Source organism: Harmonia axyridis, chromosome 2 (assembly GCF_914767665.1).
Source record: "Harmonia axyridis chromosome 2, icHarAxyr1.1, whole genome shotgun sequence".
Lineage (NCBI taxonomy): Eukaryota > Metazoa > Arthropoda > Insecta > Coleoptera > Coccinellidae > Harmonia > Harmonia axyridis.
The window spans coordinates 61,264,489-61,278,016 of NC_059502.1; the positions used below are offsets into that span (position 1 = coordinate 61,264,489).

A 13,528-nucleotide genomic window follows, 5' to 3' on the forward strand; every position below is an offset into this window, starting at 1 on the left:
ATTAATTTCATTCTATTGTTATAATGCAAACTAATTGTTTACCTCGATTTACATGGAAAATAGGCTATGAAAGCTTAATACATTTCAATTTCATTCAAATTTTTCATGAACTCGAACTTTTTATTCCATTCTTATAACTGGAAAGATGAGAGAATTTGACACAAACAGAATTATAACTATTCGTAGAACTTCTGGAATATCCCATTAAAATATTCTTCAATATATAACAGAAGTTATCAATAAACAATAAGAAAAATCAACCAACTCTATTTCAATAAATTCGCTGGGAATAGTAATTTTATATATTTTTTTTCTAGTTTGTTATCCTGATTACATGGCATTATATATTTCACGAATATATCCGTTTGAAGAGAGGCTATTTCTAAATTGCTACGTCTTCCTAATTTGAATTAAGTAAAGTTTATATTTAAAAGTTGAATAATTATTACAGGAATTTGGACAACTTTGATTCAATCTCTTATTAATACATCGCCAACGTTTCGATTCTTTTTCGCGGCTCGTATTTTCATCAGATTAATTTTCGTCAATTTTAATAATATTTTTTTCATAGTGTTTATCTCGTAAATGTCAAAATAATTCTATTTCGTCTCAATTATTATATCATTACTTTATTTTTCAATATTAATTATATTTGATTTCTTCCAAGAGAAAGACCAATTTCGGCAATTGGTGAGATTTGTACAGGTATTGTCATACCTAATTTCCATATGTTGTATTACAGGATCTATGGCTTTTATTGAAACTATCAAAATTGTTATCAAAGTTGAAAGTGAAATGAATTTATGAGAACCTGAAACCGCCTAGCAGACGAAGGATCTTATTTTGGAATCATTGCAAATGAATTTATTTTTCTAAAAGAATTTATGCGAGAAATATTGATAGTTTGATCCATTCAAATTCTTTGTTCGAGTGTATACGGATAGATTATTTCCTGAATCGCTGAAAATCATACTGAAAACATTGTATGTTGTTTTTTTTTTGTGATAATTGATAATCATTATCATTTCTACTCATTATCAAAAATCTCAAGCCTCTTATATGGGGTTGTCATCCTTCGAATATAAATATTTGGTATGCTCCAATCTATGAATTTGCTATCCCTTATAAGGGATAGATTGTTGCTACTTGACAGAAAGTTTTACTTGGTGTCTAAAAAAATTACGGAAAATTACCCAGATGATGCGGAATTTATCAGGTTCCTATGGAATGGTTTTCTTCTACTGTCTTCATGAATAGTTTAAACTCTCCAATAAATGTTGTCGCAAAAATTGTTAATAATCAAGGAATTTTTTTTTCAGGGGGATACAAAGTACGTTATAGTTACATGAAGATTGAATTATATTGGAAGATTTGAGTAGCAGCGAGTTTCAGCAATCATATAAATTTTCCTCAATAGAGAGCAATAGATAAGCTCAAAGTGTAAATATTCGATGGACAGTGGCAATCTAAGTTTATGCAGTCAATTGAATCACAGAGCATAATTTTTCACAGACACCTAATGCTACGAGATGTTGCCATGACTAGAATCCAAAAATAGGTATATATCTTGGCAAACACTCTGCCAACCCTTCTTAGCGGTATTCAAAACTATTTTTGTACAGAATGTTTGAAATTCTCTGTTGCTACTTCTCAAACATTATAATCTGGGATACCATTCAGTTAAGTCATGATGTAGTAAATAACAATTGAATGAATACAGGGTGGATCCATGATGATTCGTAGGAATTTGACGCGTCAATCACAGATTTTCATTGTTATTTGCTGTCAATAAAGTAGCCTATCGAATATTTTTCGAAATGGTCCACTTTAAATGTAACATCTTTCATTTACTTTCAATATTTTTGTTTTCACCTGAATGACATTGGATCCTTGTGAAGTTTAATTTGAAGTTTCTTAGAAACACATATAATGTCTTTATATTTATCTGTCTCTATTTTTCGATTTTTTTTCAACACAGTATCTTATGGTTTCATTAGTGCTACATTCTCAAATTGTTTGGGAATATACAGGGTGTACCAAAAAAGTGTGAATCACTAAACATGTGTTTTCACTTAATGAACACCCTGTTTTTTTATTAAAGTTTATGATTGCATAGAATGCACCATGTATATTTCTAAACAATTTGAGAATGATACTGTGTCGATAAAAAATTTCGAAAATTTCAAGGCTTAATCGTGATCGTAGTGTCCGTCAATGGTGGAACACCCTGTATAATAATAGGTATAGATGAATAATTCTGATGTTAATATTGCAATGAATTCAATATCAAAAGTAAATTTGCAGAATATATTAAATGGGAAAAGTATAGTTAGGAAGGATTTAAAAAATATAAATGAAGTTTTAGAATAACTCTTCGCTAATTCGGTAGTTGCGTAGGTGAAATATTCTAGGACTTTATAATTATCATGAAGAATAATATTTAAAATGGCAACAATTGCATAATCTTATTTTTTTGTGAAATGTGCCAAAGTTAGTGGTTACTGTTTTTTGTAACTGTATAGTTTTAATAAGAAAAGTTTGGGGAAAAGTTGAAGGTTTTTGTTGATTATAATTCATATCTTTTGCAACTTAGAAGGTAGGCTGAGTTTTTTCGGATGGTTTCTTCTAACCTGTTGTGTGTCCAGTAACCTGTCTTGTGACATGTTGCTCAGTTCGGGTAACCCTTTGCTGGGAATACTGCTGAGACTGGGACTGCTGCATTTGGGTCTCCTGCTTTTGCGTCAAAGAATTCTGCTGTCGATTCATGATGCCGCCACAAAAATCACACTCGTCGAAAAAAAATAATTTAAAGCACAAACACAAAAAGCACAAAAACTAAGCGAATTATTGAAGAGTCTATGAGTCGAAAAAATTGAATTAGGTTCAACTAGTCTATATATTATTTGTAAGTCACGAGATTGTTTCGTTTTCCTTGCTAGTGATTAGCAAAAAATATCATCAAGTCATCATCCCCGATATCTTTCACCAAGACGTCGTTCGTTTGCGTTTTGCGAGCGATTAATGTAGAGCGTAGAGCGAGTCGGTAGAGAGAGCTCTCCTACTGTGGAGGTGGCAGGTGTGGTCGGAGAGGGGTCGCTCTGGAGACGATGCCCGTGTGAGATTCTGTTCTATTTCTGGATGCCGTGTTTCGAGAGTAACCTGGATGTGGGATTTTGGTGACGTACAGGTGGCAGAATACCTGGTCTAACGGCTTACCGTATGCACCTTTTGACAACGGACAATTTCGGGCTTTCTAGCCATGGTCTTGTATGTTTTCACCTGATAATCCAATAATCTTAGTGTAGGGCTGCCATAAATGTTGGAACATCGACCGGGACAAGTGGCACAGAAATAGGTTGATTTACCACACAAAAAATAATCCAAACCTCATCTGAGAGGTATTCATTTAATAATAATCCAGGGTTTCTAGGATTATTGGCTTTTTTGCACTTGGTAGTTGATTTATAACACATTCCCCAATAAAATAAGATTCATTCAGACATATCCACTGAAATAATTCATAAAGAACGAAAATAATATCAACTCGCAATAAAACATAAAGTGGCAACAATAAACAAGTAGGTATGGTACCCTTCCTTTTAGGCTTGATCCTTGGTGCCATTTTTTTTAACCCATTCATATATTTCCAAGTTTAGGCTTTTTCAAGTAATTTTTTTCTCACATAATTATAAAATTTTAAGTTGTAATTTTATAATAAATTATAAATAACTTAACTGTGCTTCCTGCACTTGATGCATTTCGTTCATTCGTTCTTAAACCACTGTCAAGATCTCATAGAAAAAAAAACACCCGTTCCACATGAACATCGTGTTCCAGAATTGCGAGAATATATTGGCACATTTTGATGAGATTCGTCTTTATTTCATCGTCTCTTGTTTTATTGAGAAATTATATCTATTTATCGTGTATGTTTTTAGCTTTCCACTCATCTGACATTTCTGTGTTAATGAAAGAATTCAAATAGGTTCATAAATTTTTCATAAACGGCAATCTTCAAGCGTGAAACCTTTCCCATTCACATATCCAACAGTTTCTTCAACTAGATTTCATTAAGGAACATCATTCAAAAACATTCATTCAAATATATCGAATTTTGTCATTGGCCGAGTACACTATATTCGAGATATCGGTTGTTGTGAAAAATCTCTGACTTCACTGTCAAATTAAGGTTATTGCATTGTATTCATCGTGCTAACATTCTTTAGTTTGTTATCGACTTGTCTTGTTTGGTTCCCAGAATATTTATTTAGTAATCTTCTATTCAACTCTTTCTTAGTACCTATCCTCTCAATAAATTTTTTCTTTAATAACAGTGATTGATGATTTTTCAATCCTATCAATCGGTTTGTCAATCAGAAATGCTTGACTGTGTAAAAATAGAAAATAGTAGAAATAGAGTATAAAGTATAAAGAGTCAAAATGAAATCAGTTACAGCTTTTGAGGTCTTTTTGTCAGCTAAGAAAATTTTTTTCAATGGCATTCCTAATAGCTTCAGCAAGCGTTCGATAGCTAGAAGTAGTGAAAGCCATCGAATTCTAGAATAAGAAAGTACATTGCTGTAAGTTGTTTCTGCGTACTCATGAAAACCTTTCATCGTTCCACCCTTACAAAAATATCGAAAAATAGAAAAAAAAGACCAATAGACTGCACAGAAATTGACATCATATCGGCGGAATTGGAAGCAGTATTGTGAAGTATGTGCGCTGGATAATCGATAGTTTTGATGTCTTTGGAAAAAAGCTCTAAAAAAAAAATTAACCTTTATTTTACTTCGAAGTAAGTACCTTTTTATGTGATCCCCACTGACAGCGAAAATATTTTATATGAAAATATTAAGGTCCTCTAAGGATTCAATACAAAATAAAGTGATTGTATAAGACGATTTATTTGGCCATGTGTCCAATTTTAATCATTTTATTTTCAATTCTTCTGATATAATTCTCCATTCTCAGAGCCAGAAAGCTCTGAAAATTCATGATATTCCACATTTGCCCCCCCCCCTCTTAGTCGCCATACATCATTTCCATTGAACACGCTTGGGATCAGCTACTAAGAGCTTAAGATTCTCATCAACTACCTCCTCATACGTTTCAAGATGGCTTTCACTGTTACTCTGGAGAGAAACTGATCAAGGCTACTTCAACAATCTGATCAAAAGTATGCAAAGGCGTTGTCAAGCTATGTTGATGTTGAGGAGGCCATACTCTTTACTGAACTTCATTTTTTCAATTTATTGAGTGTTGATTTTGTACTATTAAAAATAAGTTTTCAACAAAAACTGTGCTACTTATAAAGAAATGGGCAAAAAAATGATTTAGATGAGTGAGAAAACATTTAGATCTATTATATTTAAAAAATGGTTGAAGAAACTGGAAACTCCTGAAACAGTCTCAAAATCTCGGAACTTCCTTAACTTTTGTGGAGCAATATATTTCTTCACTGGAATGACATGATTAACTGTCATTTATATTTTGTACAGATTTCGGATGAATTTAACAATTCCTAATAGTAATTCCATTGGTAAATTTGTACATTATTTATTTTTTCATTTCTCAGATTTCATTTTGGTAAGGATTTCGTAGTAGGTGAACATAAGGTTTTCTCATTATATTTTTCCAAAACAATGGAGCAATAAAAATACAAAACCATGAAACTTACCTGATCTGAGGAGATTCAATTTTTATTATGAAATTCAATATAATTCTATATAACGGTTTGTTTTCATACATAGTTTGTATAAAATGTACTAATTGAGTTGAGAGAAGCTACCTTTCTATACAAGATCTATCTACAGATGCTTTATTCTAATTTACTACCTACTGGTAAATAATACCGCCACCAAATATGTTAAAGCTAAAGTTAAAATACTTTTGTGCGAATAAAATACAATTTGAAGATTGTTCGTTTCATTTAATACATAATGATTCTTCGACTTCTTGATTTGTTCAACAAGAGTGTTCATAAAAACATTTCCTTCACCACGATGTTGCCACTCTGTTTCTTCTGAATATAATGTCGATTTTATGGAAGAATCAGTTCATTCTTTTACAAAAAGGAAAGCAAAATTTTAGAAAAGGTGAGATACAACTTAAAACAATAAATGTTCCACTGAAAACTGTTCCAACCGAAAATTTTTTTCATACAAATGCAAAATCTAGCTAATAATATCCAAATTCAATTTTTTTTTCCGAATTAATGATTCAGTGGCCAGAATATGAGGAATTATTGGAACTAAGCATAGTATAATACCACTATCGGTATAAGGGTCTTAGTTGATGACCAGTCTTCTTAAATTTCCTAGAAAAGTATATCCCCATTATGAGGTAGAAAGAAATATATAATTTGATTTCTCCGCTTTTGTATCTTTACTATATGTACCTAGTTCTTGAAGTGAGGGCAGATAAAAACCAATGAATAATTAATTAATTTCTGGTCATCTTTGAGACTTAAGACTGTGAAACATAATAGACTTTTTTGAAATATTATGAATTCATATGTTTTCGTTTGGGTTAAAAATAAAATAAGAGGAGATAGTGTTATACAATTTATTAGTAAAATATACAATTTTAGTGTTTATAATGTTAATATTTAGAATTACATTTAGGTAAAAAAAATGGCACTCGTCAATTCCAATTGTCAAGTGGACATGTGAGACCATTTGACTTACCGACAGAATCGAACAATTCCGGTGGTTCAGGTCTTCTATAAAATTCTATTTCAGGGGACAGACTCCTTGTTGTGTTTTTGTACCTGTACGTTCCGTACATATGCGATGGAACACCTGAAAAATGAAATTTGTATCACTTATCATGAAAAAACCAATTGAAACGTTGTCAACGTACCAAGTTCCACAGAGAACACAAGAATCATCTCGACTATATTAATTAAAGCACAATGATATGTTTGTTACTCCAAAAGCCACACTGACATATTTATTCTAATTAGTTGGGTTCACTAAAAAGCAGTCTGTTTTTTAAGTTGTTAAACATTTCATTATCCGCAATATGCTAACATTTCGATCTCATTTTCTGAACACATCGTCAAAAGTTTAGCCTTCCCTATCAACTCTCAACTTGTTTAATGTAACATGACAATTTTTTGTTTGTGGAATCTTCACTTCATCTTATCACTTAAATGAAAACGATAAACCAGCAAAAAATCCTGTTTTGGAGAATTCTGGTGTATTCGAATTTGATCAGTTTTCCGCGGATAACGAGAGTTGTAATATTGAGAATATTCCGTGGAAAATGCAGGAACATTCAATTTCTCAGTTCGACCGGGAAGAATACAAAGTACATCTGCAAGTGAAGACCATTAGAATTTTACTTGAAGGAATCAACCGGTATTTGTAACATCCCTTCAAGTCATTTTTTGAGAACCTTTAGATGGGTAGTCTCCCAGTAACGTAAGGAGATGGTTGCATTCCTCAAATTTAAGGAACAGAAGACCTCGGCTATCACCTGGACATAGAGCTACCCGTCGGCAATAGACAGAACACCACAAAGACTGGCTTTGACCACAATATCGCAACGTACTTTTTTCGGACTAGTCATGATTCGGTTTACAAAGTGATATTCGACGAGAAAGGGTTTGGAGAGGTCCAGGCAAATTAAAGCGACTCAATTTCACCGGAGAAGTTGTGCTCTTTCAAGGCGGATCAATAATGTGCTGGGAGGTATAATGTTCTGTCGCCATACCTCTTTTATTATCGTCGAACGAACAATGACTGGTGCCATCTACGTAGGAAACATCATTGAACCAATCATTGTTCCTCTGCGCAACGAATTTGCAGATAATTTCATTTATCAGTATGATAACGCCTCAACACACCAGACTTGAAGGGTTCAAATCATTCTTCAAGAGAATAATATCCATAGGATGAACTGGCCAGCAAACTCCTAAGACATGAATCCAATTGAGCACGTATGGAATTACTTAGGGAGAGTAATATCAAGTCGCCAAAACTCACCTCCAACTATTCAGGAATTGTGTTTAGCCTTTCAGGAACGATATGTCTGAAATTTCATTGATGACTTGATTGAATGAAGAGGTGGTAATACGGACTATTGAATTTTGATTCAGTTGTGGAAGAACTAAAATTATTCAAAAATAAATGAGCTATTATTTTAGATTTTTCTCATTTTTCCAATTTTGTCTTATCCTGCATAAAGAAAAGATTAACAAACAAAGATTTTCTATCAAATATATTGCAGTTAAAATAGAGAAAAATATTCATATCGTTTCCAGAACATATATTGTTTATTTCATGAGATACCTAGGGGTCGAAGACTTTTACGATGTATGAAAATTTCATACTTGGTACCTATTTTGTTCCTTTTACGAAAGAATAATGTTTTTAAGCGGATTCATTTCAATTTAATATTGAATATACTAAACTAAATAGATACAGAATTCCTAGCATTGAATGACAAAGGGTGAAAACAACAGACAGCCTTAATAGATGATATTAATTGCATACTCCAGAAAGAAATGCCAGTTAGTATAGGAAACTCTTGCAACATCTCTAAGAAGGCAGCTCCAATCATAAATATAGAGAGGACACAACACATGTGTTTCGACAAAATGAGTTCCCCAATAAAACACTTGTAATAAATCATTGAAGTATTGAAAAAGTGGATGAATTTCAGTGAATTGGAGCTTTATGAATCCTGAAAACATATGTGTACCTTCTAAATTCGAAATAGTGGAATAAGGGAATTATATCTTCGATTCTGATAAAACAACTATCACGCAATAGATTTATCCATATGTGATCATAAGCAAATTGTTGTTTTTCGAATAATAAACTCTCGAATTAATTTGGAATAATCAAAACAGCTTTCTTCTGAAATATCCTCAATACAGGAAAGATATGATCTCAGTGAAAAAGAGTAAAACGTCCTTTGATGAATTTTATTATCTTTGTGTTCTTATCAATCTGCGTATTCACTAGAAAAAACTGAAAATTACTGGGAGTTTTTGAGATAAAGGTTCTACGCAAGATTTTTAGACCCCTCCTGAATCCAGTGACAGCAATATATGGTAAGAACCAATCAGGAATTATAGGTATTATACAAAGACCAAGTTATTGTGAAAGAGATACAGGGTGTATCTGAATAACACCAAAAAATATTGATCCATAACAATATGCACAATATCCATATACAGTCCCAGAGGGAGCAATTAGCGCGTGAATGACGAGCGCTCAAAAGCTCCTGACTTCATCAATGTAACGGAGATTTTGAATGATTGTTTTTCTTAAGCTTGCAATATTCAGTTTCAATATCATAATATCATAGCAAATATTCGATTATACAGGGTCCGGCAAAAAAACCTCCCTGATTTCAATAGGCATTTGCAAAAAGAATAAGAAACATATAGAACAATTACTTATATTTGTGAATAGCCTATATGATGCCATTTTACATCACTTAGTACACTTAACTTGGTTTTGAAAATTATGTCTGATAAATGATGTCCCCCATTGTTAAGACATTCATGACATTTCCTGGCCCCCAAGGTCACCCGACTTATCACCTTGTGATTTCTTTCTGTGGGGGTACCTAAAGGCTGAAGTGTACAAACATCGTCCCAGAACTCTGCAAGAACTAAAAGATGCCATTAGGCAGGAAGTGGCAGCCGTTCCAAGGCTTCCGAAGAACTATGGACAACTTCAGGGAAAGACTTCGTGAATGTCTTAACAATGGGGGACATCATTTATAAGACATAATTTTCAAAACCAAGTAAAGTGTACTAAGTGATGTAAAATGGCATCATATAGGCTATTCACAAATATAAGTAATTGTTCTATATGTTTCTTATTCTTTTTGCAAATGCCTATTGAAATTAGGGAGGTTTTTTTGCCGGACCCTGTATGTCCGAGTCAAAGAAAAAATTTTTTTTTATCTCGTTTCGTAAAATACTTCTCGTGAAGAGGTTTTACAATTTGGAATAGGTATACTAGCTATGATTAAGCATACTTGTTACGAAGATGTAAAAGACAATACTTTTATTGACTATAATCATTAGGATTAAAGGTACAATAATAAATGATATTTGATTTCCTCATTTTGCATAACGAAACAATAAAAATCGATACAAAAATTCATAGAATCATATTCGAACCGAAAATCAGTTGGGCATCTAACATATTAACGTCATCATAAATGAAAACATAGAGTAATCAAGAATTAAGAACATAATTATTATTTTTTGAAATTTAATCAGTGAAGGCGTAGGTGCTTTTTCTAATCTTTATTTATTGCATCTCCACCTTACACTCACGTTTGAAACAACCTCTTTTCAAAAAGATTCACTAATTTTCCTGACGTATAAACAAAAAAATTTGATATGAAAGTGATTCTATTATTGAACATACACATTCATCAGGTGTGTGAGTCAGATTGACTAATCCTAAGACGAGAACTCATCCAAAATTTAAAAATACCAAAACGTTAGATATTGGGTGTTAGATGTATCTCAGATGCGCAATTCTAGCAGCACACTCGAATGGCGTTTATTTATAACCGTTTATTATTTGTCTCAGAATGCAGGCTTTACCGCTTCCAATATTCGAAACGGTTTTATTGTGATCGGTTGACGCGGTCGATGAATCAAAATCTCAGGTTTTCAACACCACATCAAAATACGCATTATCCCGAAGAGTCTATTTTTGTATCAGGAACAAGAATGTCACTTATCTCAAACACGTCGAGATGCATAAATAGGTTGTTTCTTGGGGGGTCGATAAACCTCCAGGATTTTTTAACACTCATGACCCAGAATCAACATTCCTTCTTCGATCTTTCAGTTTTTTCAAAATATTTAAGACCTGTTATTTCACTCAAAAATCAAAATATGTCGAAGATCTTGCAAACATATCATATAGAAAAGATCATTATGTGACCTTCGAACTTGAAGTTATTCATTAAGAATTTCCAATAGAATTTTCATACAGGGTGTTTCATTAGGAAACGGAAATACTTCACAGGTGCATAGGTGGCACCAAGGCGGTTCTGGAGATACCCCATTTATTGGGTCTTACTGTTTTCGTAGCCGAGATACAGGGTGTTTTATGAATTTTGCCCGTTTCTTTCTGAGGCCATATCAAAAGAACCACCTGGTATATTTTCTTAATATTTGGCAAATGTGTTCCTAATTGAGAGTCCAAACGTATCATGCAATAACCGCCTTGGAAATCTAGGTCCGGGTTACCAAAAAATTATGAATCGTTTGAATCCTCGAAACAACACACTGTACATCGGAATTTTGAAAATCTGTTTTAATATTCGGAAACACCACTAAAACCTAAACTGAGACGTGTACTTCAAATTTTCGCGCAGACAGTTTTACTGCACAAATTTTCAACGTAATAGTGAAGTTTTCGAGAACTTGGATACCTGAAAGTGGTTTGAAGTGACTTTTAACAATGAAATATCACAAATATTGAATCCATTATTATTTCAACATTACTTTGTAATTCATTTTCACATTGGTTTTCCTTTGCATAGCTGTATACTATTTCAGTTTCTATTTATTGAGAATTGAGTAGCATTAGTTGATATCGTATATTTTTAAACAATTATGAACAAAAAACATAATAACAAAATAATTAGAAAAATAACTACAAAAACGGCTCGAAATGTCCTCCATTTTGATCTGAAAATTTTCTTGCTCGTTTCAGAATATCTTGTATCTTGAACTGCTTTCCGAATCACATTTAGATTGTTTCTCATTTTCTGGCTAGCCTCTTTTATTTTTCTGATTAGATGATCCCGAGTATTGATTTCAGAGGAATAAACCAACGATTTTATGTGACCTCAGAAAAAAAAATTGTGCAATAATGAGAAACAAAGACAGAGTAACTCAAAAATAAAAACTGAAATGGTATATTGCTATAAAAAGAAAAACCAATGTCAAAATTAATTACTAAGTAATGTTGAAATAATTATGGATTCAATATTTTTGATAATTAATTGTTAAAAGTCACTTCAAACCACTTTCAGGTATCCAAATTCTCAAAAACTTCACTTTTACGTTGAAAATTTATGCAGTAAAACCTTCTGCGCGAAAATTTGAAGTACACGTCTCAGTTTAGTTTTTAGTGGTGTTTCCGAATATTAAGACAGATTTTCAAAATTCCGATGTAAAGGGTGTTGTTACGAGGATTCAAACGATTCATAATTTTTGTTAACCCGGACCTAGATTTTCAAGGCGGTTATTGCATGATACGTTTGGGCTCTCAATTAGAAACATATTTGCCAAATATGAAGAAAATATACCGAGTGGTTCGTTCGATATGGCCTCCAAGAAACGGGCAAAATTCATAAAACACCCTGTATTTCGGCTACGAAGACAGTAAGACCCAATAAATGGGGTATCTCCAGAACCGCCTTGGTGCCACCTATGCACCTGTGAAGTATTTCCGTTTACCAATGAAACACCCTGTATATTCATCATCAACTCGAAAACTATTGACAATGAAAGAGGAGACTGAGCCATATTCCAGACACTTTCGGAAGGTGAACTTGTTGATATTCTGTAATGGTATGGATTTCATTACAAGAAATAGTGTTCACCTATTGGTAATTGGTTGCAATAAGTTTATTTTTTGTGTAATATACAGGGTGTTCCTGAATTGTTGATACAAAGGAAATTGAGATATTACTTGGATAATTTTGAGGAAAAATGTATTATAAACATGGGCCAGCAAACGCTTTGTTTTCTTATTGCTTATTGGCGCCCTCAAAATTTGTTCTGCATAATATTTTTTTGTCATCTTCGAGCGTACTTTAAATGATATACAATCTTTGTTATACTCGTTGATTCAATTTGTTCACTATCCTCTGTTTCTTCTGTCATGTTCTATTCATCACTAGCCTATCTAAAAATTTATATCACATTCGTTACAGACTTCTTCAGAGTCTGACGAGTTGTTATTCGTGGTTTCCAATCATTATTCATTGTTTTTGTAATTTGGTTGAAAATTTGTTTTTCCTTTATTATTTTTCTGTTGTTTGATTAGCTTCATGCTCTGTCAGGATTTTCGGTGTACGCTTTTGATGTCCCCCTTATAATAATTGCTGATGTTGATGTTCTTCGGTAATGATCTGTCAATGATTTTAATTTTACCTATTATTCAAATGGATCATTCGAAATATTATCGATGACTGTAATGAGTTCCAACTGAGATGCTTCGGAGTACATTTGTTCATTAGATACATAGATTATAACCTAGCATTTCTCTCTGAGCTTGAGTCTGAGTTAATGAAAATCTTTACAGCTTGCAATTTTCGAGATAATTTCGAATCTGAACTGTCCAAAACGATCATTTTTACTTCACATTTCTTTTGGTAAAAAATTTCATTATGGCCGGGACATGCAAATATTTAAATTTTATCTTCTGAAGTCATATTTTGACATTTATATACTACCACAATCTCAAAATATTCACACATACCTATACATTGAGAAAAAATGAACTATTGTTTTTTCTAACAATTTTTT

General features: G+C 32.7%; 1 protein-coding gene across 4 annotated transcripts in view; it reads right to left on the reverse strand.

Moving 5' to 3' along the window:
• Positions 1-13,528, reverse strand: part of LOC123673557 (titin) — a 207,111-nt gene that overhangs the window by 95,126 nt on the left and 98,457 nt on the right. For 3 of the 4 annotated variants that reach the window (XM_045608125.1, XM_045608124.1, XM_045608123.1), the window contains exon 1: positions 2,631-3,034. In XM_045608125.1, coding sequence (XP_045464081.1) covers positions 2,631-2,766 — 136 coding nt within the window. In that variant the 5' untranslated portion in view covers positions 2,767-3,034. Of the gene's footprint in view, positions 1-2,630; positions 3,035-6,689; positions 6,804-13,528 lie in introns of those variants that run through there. The other variant, XM_045608126.1, reaches the window with a different exon arrangement.